Genomic DNA, 22,128 nt, shown 5'->3' on the forward strand with positions numbered 1-22,128 from the left:
GAACAGATTTGACTCTCATATCAGACTTCAGAGAGAAGATAAAGAATATGCTTGGATGTTTTTGCCAAATCAAAGTGCTTCGCTAATGTAATGTAATTCCTACTCTCTTAATAGGAATGAATCAAAATGAGGCGGGAGGTCAGGGCACCAGTTGGCTGTCTCACCTTGATAAGGTCACCCAGCAGCTTGTTGGCCTCTGTGTAGGCCTTCTTCACCTCTTTGAACTTGTGGCCAAGACCCATGCTGTGAGCCTGGAAGTGGAGGTTGGTGTACTGGCCCCCAGGGATCTCATTCTCATACACGTCTGCATTGCCAGACTTCATAGTGGCGGTACAGTCGAAGGGTGCGTAGAGCCCGCGAGCAACCTCCCAGTACTCACTGTAGTCATACACATTCTCCAGAGATATGCCTGACAAAAGGGCAGAATTGAGAGAGTTGGCACAAAGAAGGACATATGTGTACTTTATTCAAGCACAAACATTAAGGAAATGCAATAACATGTATTTTTGTTAAAAAAAAAAAAGAAACGTAATGTAGTGTTAACACTAGAATCCCCGGGCCTTTATTACTAACCAAAGTACCCAGAGTGAGGTCCGGAGACATCCATTTGTTGACATTAGTGTAACAGTATAATCATTGAATTAGATCAATACCACGCAATAAATAATGCATTGGTTGTGTTTATAAGGACTTAAGAATCATTAGAATACCACATTTTGTATTTTAAAGAGCTTACATATTAAATATAACATATTGATGGACATAATGGTGTAACTGTACATGGCCTCCTGTAAATAAAAACATGCGGTCAAATGTGATGTGTGCCAAAGTAAAACAGAACACAAATCTGAAGCATGATGACATAATTACACATATCTGCAAGAAGGTCTATACACCAGTCATTTGTCAAAGAAAAAAAAAAAAAAAAAAAAATGCACCTTTACGCAAATGTCAGTTCCACCATGTAAACCACATTCAAAACAAATATTGATGTTATCTCCTGGGTTATAAAAGGCAATCAAGTTATGCACAAAAGTGTTCCAAATGTCTGGGCATTAGATCCACCATGATGAGGGGAAAGCTACAGGCCAGGTGTTAATCATGCTTCAGGACATGACTTGGACATTGGCTATCAAAAAAAGATGACAACGCTTCCAGATGTTTTTGTATGTGCGATTTTGAAATTGTAACAACATTATTATGTTAAAAACAGACACTGAGGAAAAGTCAGGGAAGGAAGGGAGTTATTTTATTATAAAATGTCACATCGCTCTCGTTCACCTCCGTTGAGACGACGAGTGTTAATCTATGTGGGAGACAAGCCAGAGAATACACTAACTTGATCATATTGGTGATTGCCACTTAGGCTTTGACTGCCTTCCAAAACACAAATGTGTCAATCAATGCTCTTTCTCTGCTGCCAATATACTGTAAAGCTCATTTAACCTAAATACCCTATTAAATTGCCTGTTGCTCTATGCTCCACCTGACAACACAAACAGATACTTGCCATCTGCAGAAGTTCTCGGACGATTTTGCTATTGTGGGATGTGTCAGTGGAGGCCAGGAGACCGAGTACAGAGGACTGGTGGACAGTTTTGTTGAGTGGTGTGAGCAGAACCACCTGCTACTCAACATCAGTAACACAAAGGAGATGATGGAGGACTTTAGGAGGACTAGGGTCCCCCTGTCTCCTGTTTCCATCCAGGGAGAGGACGTGGAGGTGGTCCAGACCTATAAGTACCTGGGGGTGCACCTGGACAATAAACTGGACTGGACTGGCAACACAGATGTCCTGTACAAGAGGGGCCAGAGCCAGCTTTTTTTCCTGAGGAGGCTCAGGTCCTTTGACGTGTGCAGGACTCTGCTGAACATGTTCTGGCAATCAGTGGTGGCCAGCGCAGTGCTGTACACGGTGATATGCTGGGAGGGCAGCATCAAGGAAGGTGACACCAAGAGGCTGAACAAGCTTATTAGGAAAGCTGGTTCTGTCTGACCCTGGGACACTGTGGAGGAGGTAGCCAATAGGAGGATGAGAACCAAACTCCTGGCCATCATGGACAATCACTCCCATCCCCTACATGTCACTGTGGCAGAGCAGAGAAGCTCCTTTAGCAACAGACTATTATTAGGGGGGCTATAGGAGATCTTTTCTGCCTTCCGCAATAAGACTGTACAACTCCTCCTCCGGCTGGTTCGATTATTCTATTGTCACTTTATTTTGTTGTTGTTGTTTGTGATGTGAGCTGCTGTAACGCCTTAATTTACCCTTGGGGATCAATAAAGTACCTACCTATCTATCTATCAACACATAAGCAAAGGCGCGCACACACACACGAGAAGACCACAAAATGTCAGCTGTATAAACATCATTGTGTGATGGCTCTCATTCCCTTATCCAATATCCATACAGATATTTTAGCACATATGCCTCAGGAGAAGCACATAAATTAAAAGGATTGAGAAGGAGAGGGAGACAGAGGCAGAGAAAGTGAGAGAGAGTCAAAGAGAGAGAGCGCACGCGAAAGAGAGAGTTTGACCACAGTTCCTGTCCCTCAGGACCAGAGCTTAAGTATGATCTATAGGCATCAAGGGAGAGAACAAGGGACCTTTGCCAGAGGGGAGCTCCTGATGCAGAGAAGAAAGATGGATGGATTGAAGGATTAAAAGAATGAAGAGCTCAGAAGTATTTTAAAAGCAAAAGAAAAGTGGCGCAAAGACCAAGATGAAGAGGCACTTGGGAATTTTCAGTAAATAAGTCCCAATAATTAGGATGAAGTAAATCCAATAAATATGAACAATGTGGGAAAAAGCAAACAGAGCAACAAAACAGAGAGAGTGGGAAAGAGAGAGAGAGAGAGAGAGAGAGAGAGAGGAGGAGGACATGCAAGAAGGATTCTGAGTGGGAGTAAACCACAAATTAGGGCAGTCCTGTCATCCTGTCTCATGCATGACTGGCCAAGATAATATTTGGAATGAAAACAGTTATTTTACATTATGCATATTATCAACCTGTATGGCACATTCCACTGCATGGAAGCACAACATTGCAAAGTGAGAAGGCAATCGTCACTAGCAATTTTTTCTTGGGCAATTGGCAGCTTTCCGACATTTCAAATTACCTAGGCAACCTCACAGAAGCGAAGGAGTAGGAGAGCACCACAGGGGAACTTCAAGACATAAACAACTCAACAAAGAGGAGTACGTGTCTCCCGTTAGCATGAGGATTCTGATGGGATTCTAACGGCGCAATCAGAGAGCACAATTGTGTGCAGATAGACAGACACACACACACACACACACACACACACACACAGACACAGACACAGACACAGACACAGACACAGACACAGACACAGACACAATCTTCTAGAAGTGATTTTTGGATTACAACACCAATTATAGGAAAGAGGGATTTTGAGACCAGAGATGCACATGTTTTGATGTGTAATTGCAGTAAAGCTAAAGAGAAATGCTAAATTGCTCCTCAAGGCTGTGTGAGCTTTCAGTGACTTGATTCCACCAAAACCATTTCTGGGTTTTATCGTTTTGAAAACTACCCAATTTCACAGCATTGATTGATTTCTAATTTTCTAGAGGGTGAATACAGTAAATCGTCTCAAGAATTCTGCTTTTTTACTGTTTCATTTTCATACGAAGAACTTCAGAATCCTTTTGAAACTAGATACCAGATTAGAAAAACAAATGAACAAAAAGCAAAACAAAAAGCAAAACAATGAACTGCCTGCTAGAGTGCTCACTTGTGCTCAGGTGGTACAACATTCCCCAGTAGTATGTGAATGCATGGCGACAAGTCATTTCAAAGCAGCTGCTACAGGCCCACTTGTCATGACTAATTCATTCTTAATGGTCTCTCTTATTCTCAAGTGTCACTCAATTCAAATCCAATAGCAACTCTATTCATTCTGTTGTGCTTTATTTCAGGTGCCGCCAGATAGGAAGTCAATGAAGGGCTTAATAACTGCTAAACAAAGTCTGATTAATTGTGTACGAAAAACAAAGTGGTATTATTAAGCTTGTGTTAAGCTGTTGTAGGAGGGATTAGATACTAATCAATTGTGTTAATATTCTAGAGCAGTGATACTCATTTGGTGGGCCACGGGGAGGACCCCCAGACCTCCCCCGCTAGAAGTCCCCCCCCACACCCCCCCCCCCAACAAGTAAAATCAAACCAACAGCCATGCTTATCTTGCTTGAGAAAACTGCTATTATTTGGAAATAATGCTGATATTAGTTAGAAGGAAGATTTTAAATCGTGTATTGTAGTCAATTTGTAGTAAATTCTTAATACAATCAAAATGTTGTGGCCTTTCCGACCGACTGCTTGGGTGAAAAAAATTGCTCCTGTGCTTAAAGTAATTGAGTATCCCTGTTCTAGAGTGTTACCTAGTCACTTACTGTTGAAGTGTCTGGCTACAATGTGAGAACATGGAGCACTTCACCTTGTGAATCTTGCAGCATCACTCTGAGTACACAGCCTTCGTCACGGCTGGCTAGGGGGTGATAACTGCCCTGCTGAATGATCCCCCTAAAATAACCCCTCTGGCCTCACAACTGTTTCCCTAGCAACAACTTGTCCGTGCAGCCACACAAACATCCATGCGACCACATTTCTGATCAGGGCAGGTTATTACCATGGGGTTAAGCCTCGTCTGCTGCAGTAATGTCTCAATTAAAGAAAGGTCAGGGGGTTGGGAGTGAGCTAAAAAGTGATGACTATATATATATATATATATATATATATATATATATATATATATATATAGTCATGGTGAACTTCTAGACACCCTTTCTTTCCGCCTCACCTCCCTTCCGATCTGTCCCTCTAGTTCCCTCCCTGTCGCTGCTCTCCCTCTCCCCTGCTCTGCAATAGACAGCATGCTTCATTTCTCCATTCTTACATTATTGCAAATGCTCTGCATCATTTCCCTTGCGTGCTGTATTTCCTGGGTTATCCATTATGGTTGTCTAAGTTTTTTTTTTTTCCTCCAATGTTAAAGTGTGGGGGGTTGAGCACGGTGAGGATGCAAACACCAGAATGATTAAATTGTCAGTAATTGTTGCAGCCAAAATGCAGAGTGTTTTGCAGAGTGTTATTCAGAGCCCACTTGCTAGAATGAACTCTCAAATTAAAGTCAGTCACACAGTAAAACGCATCTCCGCTACAACTTGGGGGTGTCAGCTTCACACGGAGGAGGCAAATCGATAAGCGTTCAATTTCTCACAGCTGCATAATCCAAAGTCAGTTGCCAAATCTTTACTATATAAATACTAATGTAGCAGTACAGTAATGAAATGCTTTCACAGGGCTATAGGTCTTGGTCTTTTAGCATTCAAAGTACTTTGGCATACCACCAAGGAATCAATGTGCGATAATTGCGTCTCTAACTCACCCAATGCTGGTTTGACCTATAAGTGATTGGCGAGCAGCTCACTATATCATTTTGTTCCTGATTGGCTGGTACTGTAGCTCACCAGTGTTGAGTTTGGTTCCCTTGGTGCAGGCGACGATGGCTCCCATGCTGGGCTGTGATGTCATTCCAGCCATGGAGTCCACGGCCACATCTACGATGTCCGCCCCAGCCTCGGCACACGCCAGCATGGCTGCCACTCCAGCACCTGCTGTGTCATGGGTGTGAACATGGATGGGCATCTCAGGGAAGCGGTCCCTCAGAGCTCCAATCAGCTGCCGGCTGGCCTCAGGTTTCAGCAGCCCCGCCATGTCCTACAGACGGAGAGCCAAATCATTGTGTTCATCTTTGTTTATCAGCCACAACTCTTGTGTTTGAAGAACTCCAAGAAAACCACATGAATGGGGGCTGGTGCAGAGCAGGTTTAGCGTTACTCTACCTTGATGTTCAGTATGTGTGTGCCAGCCCTGACCAGCTCATCAGCCAGCTTGAGGTAGTACTCCAGGGAGTACTTCTGTCTCATCGGGTCAGACACATCTCCTGTGTACGAGATGGATGCCTCCACCACACCCCCTGCTGCTCCAGCCGCCTCCATACCCAGGATCATGTTAGGAAGGTAGTTGAGAGAGTCAAAGACACGGAAAATGTCCATGCCATTCTCTTTCGCCACCTCACAGAACCTGGAGGGAAAGGTGTTTTTTGTGGAGAGAAGAGAAGGGAAGGGAAGATTAAAGAGAGTTTGTAAATGTTGTTTTAATGGTGAGGTTTGAAGGAAGACTGTGGGGGTGTGGGGTAATTTGTTTTCTTATAATGTGCAGTTGTGGATGTGTAAGACTCAGGGCATGGGTACTGACTTGAACACTGCGTTGTCTGGGTAGTTTGTGTAGCCCACAGCATTGGCACCTCTCAGCAGCATCTGGAAGGGCACGTTGGGGACAAGAGCCCTCAGCTCTTGCAGTCTCTTCCATGGACACTCACACAGGAAACGCATGGCCACGTCAAAGGTGGCACCTACACCCAAGAGAAACTACCATTAACACATTCCAGACTACTAAACCTCCTAAGGTTTGTATATACAATAATAAAATATGTGCCATTTGGCAGATGCTTTTATTTCAGACTTACAGCAGAGAGTTCACATTTTTTTGAACCCACAACCTTAGCGTTTCTTGTGCCATGCTCTACCAACTGAGCCACACAGGACCATTCATCTCCCCTGTTAGACAATAGTTGCTTTTGTGGAGATAGCGAGTACAAGATAGATCTTACGTTCAATGGTCTAGTACAGCTTATTCTCTAAAAAGAGCAGCTACTCAAATAAAACATGTATTTGATAGCTACAGTGGAAGAGAGACAGAGCTGCTCTTCAACTTTTACTTAGTAATGCGCCATCAGTCTGCCCATATCAACCTCAAACGTGTGTCCATGTCCCCAGACAAGCGGAGCACACTCCTGAATAACCCAGATAAACTTGCTCTGCTCAATGGTGAGCTCAGCCCTGCAGCCGTGTCATATTTTCATTTACCCTCGCAGCTAATTCTACATGACCTATCAACTCCTTCTGTGACCTTTCAGAACGCAATTTCTCAAATAGGAGCATTGAATCATCGTCAGGCGGCAGAGGTGGCCCAGAGCTACGTAGAAGGTGACGAGAGAGGAGAGAGGCAGAAAGAGAGATTCTCACCTCCCCAATTCTCAATACTGAAGAGGTTATTGAAGTTGTGGGCCACGAATGGGGCGATCTGTTTGAGGTCATGGGTGCGCACACGTGTGGCCAGTAGTGACTGGTGGGCATCTCTGAAGGTGGTGTCCATGAGCAGCAGGCCCTGGTGGGCTCGCACCGCCTTAGCAAAGCCCTCCGGACCCTCCCTCAACAGGACATCCCGGAACCCAAGCGGAGGCTCACCTAATCAACAACAACATTAAAATCACCATCTCAAATACAGTAGACTGTAAAACAACTTTATTCAGAAAATAGATAATGACACAGTATCAAAAGTAGTCCAAATGGACTGCCTCACAGAAACTAAAGATGTTATAGCAAGTTGATGAGATATAATTCTTTCAATAAAAAAAGAAACTATACAGTGCATTCGGAAAGTATTCAGACCCCTTAACTTTTTCCACATTTTGTTATGTTATGTTACAGCCTTAATGGATTCAATTCATTTTTTTCCTCATCAATCTACACACAATACCCCATAATGACAAAGTGAAAACAAGTTTTTGCTTGCTAATTTATTAAAAATAAAAAAAACTGACATTTACATAAGTATTCAGACCCTTTGCTCAGACACTCAATTGAGCTCAGGTGCATCCTGTTTCCATTGATCCTTGAGATGTGTCTACAACTTGGAGTCCACCTGTGGTAAATTCAATTGATTGGACATGATCTGGAACGGCACACACCTGTCTATATAAGGTCCCACAGTTAACAGTGCATGTCAGAGCAAAAACCAGGCCATGACGTCGAAGGAATTGTCTGTAGACCTCCGAGACAGGATTGTGTCAAGGCACAGATCTGTGGAAGGGTAAAAAAAAAAATTCTGCAGTATTGAAGGTCCCCAAGAACACAGTAGCCTCCATCATTCTTAAATGGAAGAAGTTTGGAACCACCAAGACTCTTCCTAGAGCTGGTCGCCCGGCCAAACTGAGCAATAGGGGGAGAAGGGCCATTGTCAGGGAGATGACCAAGAACCCAGTGGCCACTCTGACAGAGCTCCAGGGTTCCTTTGTGGAGATGGGAGAACTTTCCAGAAGGACAACCATCTCTGCAGCACTCCACCAATCAGGCCTTTATGGTAGAGTGGCCAGACGGAAGCCACTCCTCAGTAAAAAACACGACAGCCCGCTTGGAGTTTGCCAAAAGGCACCTAAAGGACTCTGACCATGACAAATAAGATTCTCTGGTCTGAATGCCAAGCGTCACGTCTGGAGGAACCAGGCACCTCATCATCACCTGGCCAATATCATCCCCTATGGTGAAGCATGGTGGTGGCAGCATTATGCTGTGGGGATGTTTTTCAGCGGCAGGGACTGGGAGACTAGTCAGGATCGAGGGAAAGATTAATGGAGCAAAGTACAGAGAGATCCTTGATGAAAACCTGCTCCAGAGCACTCAGGACCTCAGACTGGAGCGAAGGTTCACCTTCCAACGACCCTAAGCACACAGCCAAGACAACGCAAGAGTGGCTTCGGGACAAATCTCTGAATGTCCTTGAGTGGCACCAACGCTTCCCATCCAACCTGACAGAGCTTGAGAGGATCTACAGAGAAGAATGGGAGAAACTCCCCAAATACAGGTGTGCCAAGCTTGTTGTGTCATACCCAAGAAGACTTGAGGCTATAATCGCTGCCAAAGGTGCTTCAACAAAGTACTGAGTAAAGGTCTGAATACTTATGTAAATGTGATATCAGTTTTTTATTTTTAATAAATTAGCAAACATTTCTAAAAACCTGTTTTGGCTTTGTCATTATGGGATATTGTGTGTAGATTGATGAGGGAAAAAAATAATTTAATTAATAATTAATTTAATACATTTTAGAAAAAGGCTGTAACGTAACAAAATGTGGAAAAACAATGTATAATTGATTCCTATGCAAATCAGAGACCCTATAAAAACAAAGACATTTATTCAAAAATTACATGAACTATTATTCTTGCATTAAGATGGACTTAATTCAACTAATTGAGTGATTTGTTGATGACATTTTTGCATTTTAGCTAATTTTAACAGTGTCATAGCAAAGGGTCTGAATACCTATGTACATGAGGTATTTCTGTATTTCAAATTTAATACATTTACTGAAATTTCTAAAAACGTATTTTCGCTCATTCTGGGGTATTGTGTGTGGATTGATTGACTTTTTTTTCCTTTTTTAAAAATTTAATCCATTTTAAATTGAGTCTATAACAAAACAAAATGTGGAAAAAGTGAAGGGGTCTGAATACTTTCCAAAGGCACTGTAAATAAATTCTTAAATTGGCAGCCTTACCCAAAGGAATAGGGGGAATCACAGGATCGATGGAGGAGGGCTTGGCCTTCACTGGGATTGGAGTGGTGGGACCGTTTACCATCACATGACCTTGGATGAAACAAACAGTTAGTTTGGCCTCAGTGAGCGTTTCATGTTGGTAGTCAGTACGTACCAATACTGTGATCTGTGGGCTAGACATGCATAGATACACTCCAAAAGACTCTTAATTGTTCATTAAACAGTAGTCAATTGTGTGTACAGTACATGCTAATCTGATCACTCAAGGACATCAGTAGTGTATAATATCTACTCCAGGGACACTAAGCAACACTTCAGCAGTTGTGCTGTTAACAGGCCTTAGTTCCAGCCATGCATGAATCCAACTAATTATCTCACCTTTCATCTCGGGAGGGAAACTTAAATTGTTCAATAAATCAAGATTATCATTAGCTGCACTTCTGATGACTTGGTAAATGCTGTTGAAAGAGCTCCTATGTAGTAGAAAGTTCAGAATCGATTTAGATCAAGCTAGCTTAAACAAATCTAAATGCAGAGGAGTTAAAGACTTAAAGAGTTTTACCCAGGTAGTGCAGAAGCTTCTGGGCTCTGTTCTGAACTGGCTTGAGGTTGAAGAGGTCCTGGTTCTCATCTATGAACTGGGTGTCAACAGTGCCATAAAGGAACTGATCATTACTCAGAACGTTCTGGAGGAAGGGGATATTGGTCTGTATAAAGAGAAAGGGAGAGAACAAGAGGAAGAGGGAGGAAGAGAGATACCTGTAAATATTACAAAGAGGGAGGGAGGGAGAGATAGATTTTGTAGAGTGAGAGAGAAAAGAGCGCCTGGAATTACACACACAAAGCTGTAGTGCAAATGGTCTTAGAGGGCTGTGTGCGTGAGGTCATTCAGTGGCCAGACCAGAATCAATGGCTTATAACACTCAATAGCACCATCCCCGTCACACACCACACTCCCATCCGCTGAGCACTATCAGGCCAAGACACACAGCACAGATGCCGACTCACTGGAATCACAGAGCAAAAGCATCCCAGGAATCCAGCTAATCCTCAGCATATGCCCTGCATGTTCCCGTGTGCCTCACTGCACATCTGTCTCAGGTGCCCTGGGGTGCACAAGGAGAGCCAGAGAGGCTGAGGGCAAGAGAGAACAGCCAAGAAGTGGGAAAGCGATGAGAGAGAAAGAAAAGAAAGAAATAATGGAATGAGTGGAAGAACGTTCCAACCCCCTAACTGCATCCCCACTTCATGGTTCATCCCTACTTCTTCAAACGGCTGCACACACAAAGTGGCTGAGTTCTGACCCAGATTCCGTTCCATACAGACCCCAACACGGGTCTTACAGAATAAACACTCTCCGAAAGACAAAAGTAAAATAACATTACAGCAGAACAGAATAAATAATACATGAGCAAGCCTGCTTTGACGATATTAATTCTGCAATAAAATAAATATTTTAGAAGAGCTAAACTAGTTCACAATTGTTGTAGGCTAATTTCTGTCGGCATGATAGAGTATACTGCAGAGTATCCTGCAATGCATTCATTACATAATTAATGTCTAGGTAAAACCCCATGGGATCTAGTCAAAAGGTACTCCGTAACATCCACTGTTCCTCTATTATTTGATCTAGTTTGTTATTGTGTGGAACTGGAGGCTGGGGAGATTTATGCCCCCTCTGTACACTCAATACCCTCTTTACAGCCTCTCTCTACAGTATATGGCTTGCTGGTGAAGGGTTCGCTGGGAAAGCATCAAAATCATGGCTAACGAACCCAGTTTTTAATAGCACAATTTCACAATGGCTGCATCAAGTGGGCGGGAAAGGAAAGAAAAATAAATAATAACATAACCCTTTGAGCACAATGCATCTGGGATATGCTTCAAGGCTTCTTCTTTGGACCGAGCGATCAATTATGCATCCATGATACCAGTACCAATTAGCCATTCATGATTTAGAAAAAAGCCAAGGTCGTTTGTTTTTTAAAAAATGTTTTTTTTTTTTTAAAAATCCCAATTTGTCAGCTGGCAAGAGATCTGACCATATTGTAAGATGGCAAACCTCACTGGTTTTATGCTGCGCTCTCTGACTGTACTGTACTGTGCTGTAGGGCTTAGAATGCTGAGCGCTGCTGTCCTTGGTCCTGAAGAGCTCCTCTCTGCCATTGCATTATCTATTGTTCAGACTGAATAGCAAGAGATTGAATGGAATTCAATTTCCCCTAGCTCCCCTCGATGATTAAAATTGCTCACATATTCTTCTTTGTATATGCACTTTCTACTGATCTAGACTAATATAATAATCATACAAATGTAATACTGATACTGTACACACTACACATGAGCTAGAGGTATGTGTCAAATGATGAATGTCAGGCATTCATAAACTGTCCATCTCTGATTAACCCAAATCATGTGTCAGAATATCAGGAAGCTAGCATTACCTATTGTAGCTGCCATTGGTCGTGTACAAACCCAATTTATGTTTGGGTGCGTGTTACACTGTACTGCATGCCTGTACACAGTTCTCTATATATAGCCTGAGTTTGTGTCTGGCTCAGGGTGAGTCACTCTTCTCACCTAAAAACACACCGCCAACCCAGAGAGTAAACAGGAACGATATGAACCAGGGGGCTAAGACTCGCTCTGTCTTGTTCCCTCAAACTCAAGTGTGGCTTACTGTCAAATTCCGTCATACTGTTGGTGACTGTTTCATGTCTTCTGTTAGGGTTATGAAACGGAGCCATAAACCTGATCTTCCGTGCCTCTTACATATTGTACAGCAACAGACCACAACAGCCACAGCAAGCAAGCACTTTAAGGCCCACAATCACACTCCTTCACTCGCTAGAAAAAGTCTTAATACGGCTAAATAAATCAGACGTTCCCTTTCATCACATGAATAATGGATCCTAAAAAACATATAAAAGGCAAAATGTGGCAATTGACTTAAAACAGGCCTCTTGATAGTAACCAATAGGCAATCACTGTGTAGTATCCTCTTTCAGACATCTCAGCAGTAACCTAGTGTACCGTCCCTCCCTTCCCTAATTACAGTGCCTCCGTGATGCATCTCTCTGGGCCAGTGTTTTACAGGCGAGGCAAAAAAGGCTGCCCAGATGAAATTACAGTAGGTGTTTCCAAGGGCTCGTGTGATAGAATGTTAACTGCTTTAATCCCAGGCGTTATGAAGCCCTCTCTAACATCCCCTTAGCTGTTTGGATAATGAATGATAAAGTGGGAGGGTGAGGCTGCCGGCTCTACCTCCTCCAAAACCTCCTACACCCTTCAGCTCCTCTCCTCATTTCAGCTCTTCTTATCCTAGGCTAATTTTCTGCATTTTCTCCAAGCCTCCATTCCAATTCCATCTTTATTCGCGTTCTACCGAAAGCCAGGACTGCTTCAGGCTCTCCCTCTCCCCTCCCCTCCCCATTCTCTCACTCCCTCTCTTCTCTCTGTAGCGCACACATTGCAGTCCCTCTCTCTCTCTCGCTCTCTCTCTCGCATACACAGGCTCACGCTCCCTGCACCAAAAGCCACAAATCAGAGACTCGTTCAGCACAGGACGGCAGAGGAAAAGAAGAGCAAACCACTGAGTTGAGAATAAGCACTTAGAGGTGAAACCTGCAATCGGTATAGGTCATCGACATCTACGGCTGAGAGCCTACTACTTTTACACCGTGAATCCTCCCTCTGGTTTGTCTGAAGGACTACAAGGAAAGGGAGAATGAAGGAAGGCATGAGGGAGTGAGAAGGGATCGTTAGCTTTCCCTCACAGTAGGGACACTGAACTGCACATTTAGGAGAAGAAAGGGGGGGGCAGAAACGGGGGTGGCATCTAAGAGGGCTAGGGCTGCTCTTTAACATAGAGATAATACATGCTTGGGCATGTTGTAGATCCTCACTGCTTCTGCTGAGGACAGATGCAAGGGGAGGGGAGAGAGGGGACTGAATACAAATAACTGCAGAAAAAGACTGGATACACTGTCCTGGGAGAAGACTTAATAGGGGAATTAGTGAATGGATAAAGACGAGATGGAGGACGATAAATGCTGTGAAGAGGACTGAAATGTTCCGCACATTTCACACCTTTTGTGCATCTAGAAAACACAAGCTCGTTGTCGGTCTCTATGAACCTCAGGGCTCGTGCTTGAAAAGCTAATTGGATTATTTCAATTCATGCTGCAGTTATCAGCAAGAATCAATGGATGTGGGATCTTCAACAGCATAAACGGCAAACTTCTGTAAGTTTAATGTAATTCCTTATCTACAAAGTAATAATTACTGAATGTTTGTTTTCAGGAGCAAGAGGCAATAAGATGCAGTCTGGTCAGATTATGTTTTTACAGTATGTGGGGAATTCACAACCTGTTCCATTGTCCCTTTGCAAGTCCTTGCACTCTTCACATTTGGGAGGATGTCGAAAATGTACTGACCTAGCAACAGTTTTGAGTGAATGCCAGAGAACAAGGATGTTCACCCCAGAAACAATGTAATCAAATATAAGACACTAACAGAGGAACGGACAAGCAACTCGTAAGCTTGTTGATTTTGGTGTTTGAGTCAAAACAAATAATACAAATAAGTGCATAAAGATCAATGCAACAAAAAGGAACATTCCAATGCAATGTTCTGTGTTTAGCCCTCAGTCCTAAAGACTAGAAAGGGGGAAGAAAGGGGATCCTTCTGAGGCAAAGACGAAAATGTGAAACAAAAAGAAGAAACAGTTAAAAAGTCAGTTAAGAGACGGAACATCTTTCTTTCATGACTGCCATGTAGATAACAGCCTGAACTCCACCCCAACTGTTAAAGGGAATTATTTGTGGGAGAACGGGGTATTCTTACTACCATTTAAACCTGTCGAAGATATTTGCATATCACCTAATGGAGGAACCTATACTGTGTACTGCTTCACTGTGGATTATGAATCAACAGGGATGTGAAACCTATTCAAACCTTCAGCCAGCCCCGTCACAGACGGAATGGCGTACAACATTGCTTCTCCTGCCATGTCAACCCGGTTGCCATGCATCATTCTCTCCTTCCCGCCTTGACACAAGGATAAATCTCATCATACTGTAGCATAAAACATTAACAACACAATACAGATACTAGACAGACAGACACACATTTTGCGACCATTTATAAATGAAAAGTTGCTGCTCACTAGACAAACATACGTTTTACAATAAAACACATGGTTATGGCTATTTATATACACTCACACACACAAACATACACACAGAGCTTTGTGCGTGTGAAAGCAGAAGAAGCCTTACATAAGGCTCAAACAAGCATAAATTATATATTCTGAACCCGGTGAAATGCAGCAGCTGTAGAGAAGCACAACACAGTCACATTAATCATAATCATCAGCCCTGTAATGTAACTCAAACAATTGAGGCGTCCATTCAAAGGCCATTTGTACATAATGACCAGGACTTCAGTCACACTACAAACCAAAATTGAACTTCATTTGAGAACCAGCCTTTTCTGGTCTAGTTCTCTACACCATATCATTGTTTCTCATTAGATTAAACGTGTGCATCTCTAGTATACACTCATTGAGCACTTTATTAGGAACACAATACTAATACAAGGTAGGGCCTCCCTTTGGCTCTCAAAACAGCCTCAATTCTTCGTGGCATTGATTCCACAAGATGCTAGAAACATTTCTTTAAGATTCTGGTCCATGATGACATGATTGCATCACGCAATTCCTGCAGATCTTTCAGGTGCACTTTCAAGCTGTGAATCTCCCGTTCTATACCACATCCCAAAAGGTGTTCTATTGGATTCAGATCCGGTGACTGGGAAGGCCACTGAATCAGTGGCATTCAAGGGATGATTGATTGGTATTAACAGGCCTAAAGTGTGCCAAGAAAACATTCCCCACACCATTACACCACCTCCACCATGAGAAGGTGTACAGGTGTTCCTAATAAAGTGCTCAGTGAGTGTATATTACACACCACACACATACGGTTAATGGGGTAATCACTCTGGTGGCAGCACAGTGGGCAGTGGAGTGTGAGAACAAACAGAAGGACACTTGGCCTCAGTAAACATAGTAACTCAGCAGTCATGGCCACAACACCATGACAGTGTCCTCCTGTCAGAGAAAAACATCCCTGGTGTCGAGGTTGAATTCAAATCTATGCTCACCTCATATCACATTACACACAAAGATAATGTTTCAGACCACATCAAGCAACGTTTTCTGATTGTAATTTTCTTTGATAGTTCAACCAATTAGAGAATAGAGACTGACTTCACCTCAGAACAGTAACTCATGTTTACACAAAGACCTTCATCTGACCCATCTTCATCTGACCCATCTTGGAGTGAAATGCATTCATGTGGATGTTAAAAAGCAATACTGTGGCCGGGGGGTCTCCCCACCACTTTTTTGGTAAACAGCTGAGGGATGGGGCTGGAGAAATGTTACCACTCTAAAATTCAGACAGAGCTATGAAGACAAGGACTGACCATTCATGCAATGAAATTTATAGTTTTAACCATGTTTTAAAGCTATGAAGTGCTTGATCACATTTCCATTGTTTACAAACAATGGAGTGAAACAAGCTTATATTTTGGTTCAGATGGGGGAAGACAGTTGAAATAAAGTTATATTCTTCAAGAATCAATGTCTATAAATCATTAATTTAGAACTCCAAAAATGGAAGTACCAATCCCAGGTTGCCCCTTTAATGCATTATGGATTAGACTTTAAAGTCACTAAACTGGACAAAACCAATGGAAGAAACGGAGCTAACAATTTCCTATTTCTCTGTCCATAGGTTTGTGGATAACCAGCTCAACCATGCCTAAATCCAAACCCCACCACAAAGCTCCAACACTGCAACCGTCTCACAAGCTACACCCATACTTGGCTTCGCACCACTTCTCAAAATCCTCTCATTGTTCCTCACCGAAGCAACCCTCCACTCTGAGAGGTGTCCACCCGAATAGAACCATCCTATCACCCCTCAATCTCTGGCCAAAGCTAAATAGCCCCTCCCTGAGATCCCCTGGCTGCCCTCTGACCCCACGGACGCTGGTGTGGCTGACCATGGTGACCTGCTCTTGCGTGCTGCCCACTCTGCTGGGCCACAGCCCAGGTGTATCTGCTGGGGAGACCTGGGGCATGGTCTCCATTTGTCCCTTTCACTGTGTGTGCCGGAACCTCTCTGAGTCTCTGAGCACGCTCTGTGTCAACAAGGGCCTGCTATTCGTCCCCACTGACATTGACCGCCGCACCGTGGAGCTCCGGCTGGCAGACAACTTCATCCTGGAGGTAGGCAGGGTTGACTTTGCCAATATGACAGGCCTGGTGGAACTCACACTGTCCAGGAACACCATTCATACCCTGCGGCCACTGGCCTTCGCAGACCTAGAGAGCCTGCGTTCTCTCCACATGGACACCAACCGTCTGACTGTGGTGGGGCCGCGTGACCTGTCTGGCCTGCTCAATCTGCAGCACCTCATCATCAATAACAACCAGCTAACAGACGTCTCCGCTGAGGCCTTCGATGACTTCCTGCTGACGCTGGAGGACCTGGACCTGTCCTACAACAACCTGCGGAAGGTGCCCTGGGAGGCCATCCAGAACATGGCCAGCCTGCACACACTCAACCTGGACCACAACCTCATAGACAACATTGCAGAGGGCTCCTTCGGTGAGCTCTACAAGCTAGCCCGTCTGGACATGACATCCAACCGGCTCCAGACGCTTCCCCCTGATCCCCTGTTCTCCCGCTCCCAGACAGGCGTGGTCAGCCCCACACCCTACAATGCTTTCATCAGCCTCAGCTTTGGGGGGAACCCTCTGCACTGCAACTGTGAGCTGCTGTGGCTGAGGCGCCTCATACGCGGAGATGACATGGAGACGTGCGCCACGCCCATTCACTTGGCTGGACGCTACTTCTGGTCCATCCCTGAGGAGGAGTTCACCTGTGAGCCTCCACTCATCACACGCCACTCCAACAAATTGTGGGTGCTGGAGGGTCAGAGGGCCACACTGAGGTGCCGGGCCATCGGCGACCCAGAACCAGTCATCCACTGGATCTCCCCTGACGACCGCATTGTGGCCAACTCCAGCCGCGTGCACTCCTACTACAACGGCACCCTGGATGTGCTGGTGACCCGTGCTCGTGACGACGGCGCTTACACATGCATCGCCATCAATGCAGCTGGGGAGGCCACAGCCCTGATTGACCTGAAGATCATCCCGCTCCCACACCGGGGCAACAACACGGTGCCCCTCACCAACCCACGCGGCGATCCAGGGTCCTCTGACATCTCCAGTGGGAGAACGGGAGGTGCTGGAAAAAACGGGAAGGCTGGTGGTGGAGGGGTGGTGACTGTCAGGAATGCCACAGAAGAGGGGGAGAGTGGAGAGAGGATGGATGGAGAAAGCAGTGCCAGTGAACGTTTGGTGGGGGTCCTGGGTGTGACGGCCACATCTGCAGAGGTTCGCTGGTACATGGGAAGAGCCTCTGGGCCCTACCTGGTGTGGATGTACCAGATACAATACAACTGCACTGCAGACGACGCACTGGTGTATAGGTAAGAATCCCTCACACTGTAATCCAATAAGGAGGCTCGATGTAAATATAAACCTGTTTGTGGGCTTCAGGGTTCTTCCCAGATTGTGGAACAAGGTGGCGCTGGATCAAAACCAACTTGTGTTTATTCATGTCAAAATGTGCTAACATGCTAAATTAACTAAGGAACATAATAACACTTTAGCTTTAAAGGCCCACTAAAGTGACTTTGATTTCCATATCGAATAATTTCTGGGTAAATGTTAGGTTACATACTTTAATTGTTTGCAATTAAAATGCTCCAAAAGAAGCAGCTTTTTTGCTCACCACAACTTCTCAAACCAGGATTGACTGGGCATGACGCTCACAAATGTAATTGACAGTTCGCTATTTTGATTGACAGTTCGTCTTGTGAGCCATTACCAATGTTTTTTTTTAGCTGGCTATAATACTGACCAATTCGTTAGCAACCTACATTGTCTCTTACATGGATATATGCACCATATCTGTTTGCAGTTGGATGCTATTACATTTTTGGTGAGTTACTTTAAAAGGTAGCTTTGTAAAATTGCAACTCTACTAAAGATAACAGGTTGTTTTTCTAGCTTGCAAAATACAACCCTGTGCTAGCTCAAGATAACTTCAGCTACATCGCTTTTTTTACCTTTGTATTCTGAACAGTCTTACTGCATTTTACCACAACATTCTAAATGGCCTGTTTCCTCTAGTCTGGGCTGTTATCTGTACCTGCCGAGCTGACAATGTGTGCACTGCTAGTGCTGGCTAAAATGGGAGGGATATAAAAATGAAACAAATTATAGAATTGGTTTTACTACCCAAAGCATACATTCTATTGGAGTATAACATAACATTGTGGTGACGGTAAATCACACCCATGGAAAACGAAGCATTTGAAGTAGAGTAGCAGGGCTAGATGTTTACATAATGAGTACTGGAAAACAACATAAACCACATTTTTCACATTTGGGTGATGCTAATTTGATCTGGTAAAGCCAAAATAAAAACCAAAACACTGGAAATTAAGATTTTACCTTTGGTGGGCCTTTAACAACGATGTAATTGGCGTCAGATAGTTATATCTATCATTACTAAATATCAGTTTACTTTGCTCTGAAATGTTTAGATAGTGGCAGAGCCAAGTCGCCAAGGAGGCGCAACGCCCCTCTTACATTCTTTGGGGAGAACCCTCGACTTCTAACAGTACCTCACCGAGTGATATCAGAATACCCTTGAATCACACATGAAGGGCGATGAACATGCGACATGAAACAGAGAGGAGTGCAGGCATAGCAAGCAAGACCAGCATGAAAGAGGGAGAGGTATTTATAGAGAGATGGAGCTACAGAATGAGAAAGTCAGAAGACTCTGGGGAAAGGAGGATGAACTCCTTAAAAGAGCGCAAGCTGCGGAGCTGAGGACAGTGTCACATCCTATCCCACTGACTGAAATGGAGATAAATAGGAAGAGAGTGGGTCTGGGGAACACCGAGGCTCTGCACTGCACTTCAGTTCAGTTCAGTTCCCAGAGGAAGAGAGAGGATATGCAGTGTTTTATATCAAATACTGAATGACTCGTCAGGACAGTGTGTATACAGATTCTCTCTCTCCCCCTCTCTTTCCCTCCCCACCGCACTCTCTTGTTTATCCACCGTGTCCTTCTCCCTTTGCCTCCCTTGCACTTCCGAACTGTATTTCATTAATCTCCACAGAATAAGTAATTAGAAAACAGACAGACAGAGACACTCCTCACTCACTAAATGAGCAGCAATAAAAGTAGAAAAGAGGTGATGGGTAATGCATTGGAGCATTAAAGTAATGCACAGGCAGGGTGAGGTATCTGGTGAGGCTACTAACTATCTGGCCACATACCCTTGAGATAGTAGATGGTTTCTTCTCTTTATCCCTCACCCCTTATGGTGCGACTATTATCACAAAGGACAAATGGATTTTGCACAATCCTGATGTCCCAATAGGGAGGGGTAAAGGAGAGTAGACCTATTTCTTAAGCTTTCCCAAGGTCACGCTAAAATTTTGCCTGACAGTTTCCAGAATGCAATTTAATGTGTTGCCAAATGCATGCTATGGTAGAGGTAGCATAGTCTTCATTACCTTCCCTGGCACACTATCACTACAAAAACAGGATATCCCTGTAACCAGTTTGCAAGACAGCTTAGAATTACCAATCTTTCACTGAATAGCCTGAAACTGTTGAGATAATAGCACATTATAATATTCCCCATAAAGCCTGTCTTGCCAATGTCATTACAATGCCTGCATATAAACAAGAACAAGTATAAACAATTACGTGATTTGGAACTGATAGCTGAGAGAAAAGCTGAGACGAAAGAGTGGAGAAATGAGGGAGACAGAGCACAAGGGTGCAAGAGTTGAGCACTAGAGTTAAAATCAGAAGTGTTTTCTGTCCTCGTCTCTTCCTGGCATAGATGGTTATGGGTGGGGGCGGTGGTAACTGGGGGTGTGAAGATGCGTCATGCTCTTCAGAGTTGTCCTGCACACCTTGGCACAACATGCTTGGCATGACACACTTATAAGGAGGGGAGAAAGTTAGTTAAATAGACTCTAGTCTAGTCATTCTCCCCTGGATATCCTTCACTGCCTATATTGCCCTCTCTCTCTACAGCAGAGTATTATTGATTAAGGCCATTTCCTCAACAAAAGAGCAGATCCGACGCCTCCTCCCACTCGCTGGCTGCCCATTATCATCATTAGTGCTCAGGAGTTGTACTGTGGCTTATTGTATTTCACTTGATTCATCTTCCTCTCGTCTTTGCTCCATGATATCCTCTTTCCCTGCTCAGCAAATGACTCATCAATGTCCTTCTCATTACTCCTTCCCCCCCCGCCAGGATTCTGCCTCCTACAAGCAACACTTTCCTGTTGAAGAACCTGGTGTCTGGAGCGGACTACAGCCTGTGTGTCCTGGCCATCTTCGATGACGGAGTCTCCTCCCTGGCCACCACCAAGGTTCTCGGCTGCACACAGTTCAGCACCAACGAAGACTTCCCAGAGTGCCGCTCCCTACAGGCACACTTCCTGGGCGGCACCCTGACGGTCATGGTGGGAGGCGTAATTGTGGTAACGCTGTTGGTGTTCACTGTGGCGATGATGGTGAGACACCGTGTCTGTGGAGACTGCCGAGACGAGGGCCACTACCCTGCCCATCATCATGACGACTTCCTACCATCCAAGGCCGGGGTGGACGTTTATGCTCAGACGAATGGGAGCGGCAGTGTGATGATGGTGGCTCTGCCCAACGGGATTCTGGGCCAGCAGGCTAAGGCCCTGCCCTCCAAATCTAAACCACAGGCCAAGAACAAGCCCAGGACACTGCCAAAGCCCAAGCCTCACCCAGATCAACAGAGTGGGGATGGCAGGGGTCTGGAGGTGGCTGTAAGGGAGAAAAGGTTCCCCCCCTTCACCCCTGAGACTGAGAGAGTGACACTGTACTACTCCCCTGCAAACACCTCCTACACCTTGCCCCACCCACGAGGGCATAAGGCCCTGAAACACTCAGGACAGCTCAAACTGCGCCACTCTGAGGAGAAGGAGAGAGACTTGGACAAGACGTTTGGCTCCAAATACAGCCTGGCTTCTGAAGCTCAGGGGCATGAGGAGGGCCGTTTGACAAACTGGAGAGGGGGCAACTGCCCACCACTAGGACCAACACGCAGCAGCACCTTTGACGTGGGTGAGATCACCACCACCACCTGCTATGGCTATGCCAAGCGGATGAGTGTGATATGGACCAGGCGGAGCCAATCGCTGCACGGCCTGCTGGTCCAGTGCGCTTCAACAGCTAGTTCTGCAAGCAGCACGGGCAGCGACCACCACACCCATGCACTCACACACGGGTACCTGCACGCCTACAACACCTCCAACTCCAACTCCAACTCCAGCGTGGCTGCCAATGCTGGAGACCTGGAGGAGAGTGTGGTGTAGGGTGAAGGGGATGAACAAGGTGGTGTACTACTCCCCTTGTACCATTCACTTCTTTTTGTAAAGTGTCTTTGGGTCTTAGAAAACCACTAACAATTTAATGTACTATCATTATTATTCAAAAGAACAGAATTAAGTGGGCAGGGTAGACATGGGGGAGGTGAAAGAACATGCATT

At 44.7% G+C, this 22,128-nt stretch overlaps 3 protein-coding genes across 3 annotated transcripts in view; 2 read left to right on the forward strand and 1 right to left on the reverse strand.

The window, feature by feature from the left end:
* LOC310820976 (aldo-keto reductase-like) overlaps positions 1–22,128 on the forward strand; it is a 293,751-nt gene that overhangs the window by 63,523 nt on the left and 208,100 nt on the right. The window lies entirely within an intron of this gene.
* Positions 1–22,128, reverse strand: part of pcxa (pyruvate carboxylase a) — a 60,662-nt gene that overhangs the window by 5,560 nt on the left and 32,974 nt on the right. The window contains exons 11-17 of the mRNA XM_083687614.1: positions 9,991–10,135; positions 9,429–9,518; positions 7,117–7,338; positions 6,287–6,443; positions 5,872–6,112; positions 5,497–5,746; positions 165–409 (exon numbers count right to left, since the gene is read on the reverse strand). Coding sequence (XP_083543740.1) covers positions 165–409; positions 5,497–5,746; positions 5,872–6,112; positions 6,287–6,443; positions 7,117–7,338; positions 9,429–9,518; positions 9,991–10,135 — 1,350 coding nt within the window. The remainder of the gene's footprint in view (positions 1–164; positions 410–5,496; positions 5,747–5,871; positions 6,113–6,286; positions 6,444–7,116; positions 7,339–9,428; positions 9,519–9,990; positions 10,136–22,128) is intronic.
* Positions 16,252–21,954, forward strand: lrfn4a (leucine rich repeat and fibronectin type III domain containing 4a; the record flags this gene model as incomplete). Its single annotated transcript, XM_083693578.1, has 2 exons — positions 16,252–17,996; positions 20,862–21,954. The coding sequence occupies 2 exons, from the start codon at positions 16,252–16,254 to the stop codon at positions 21,952–21,954; spliced, it is 2,838 nt and encodes a 945-aa protein (XP_083549704.1).

Source organism: Argentina silus, assembly GCF_951799395.1.
Source record: "Argentina silus genome assembly, chromosome: 2".
NCBI lineage: Eukaryota > Metazoa > Chordata > Actinopteri > Argentiniformes > Argentinidae > Argentina > Argentina silus.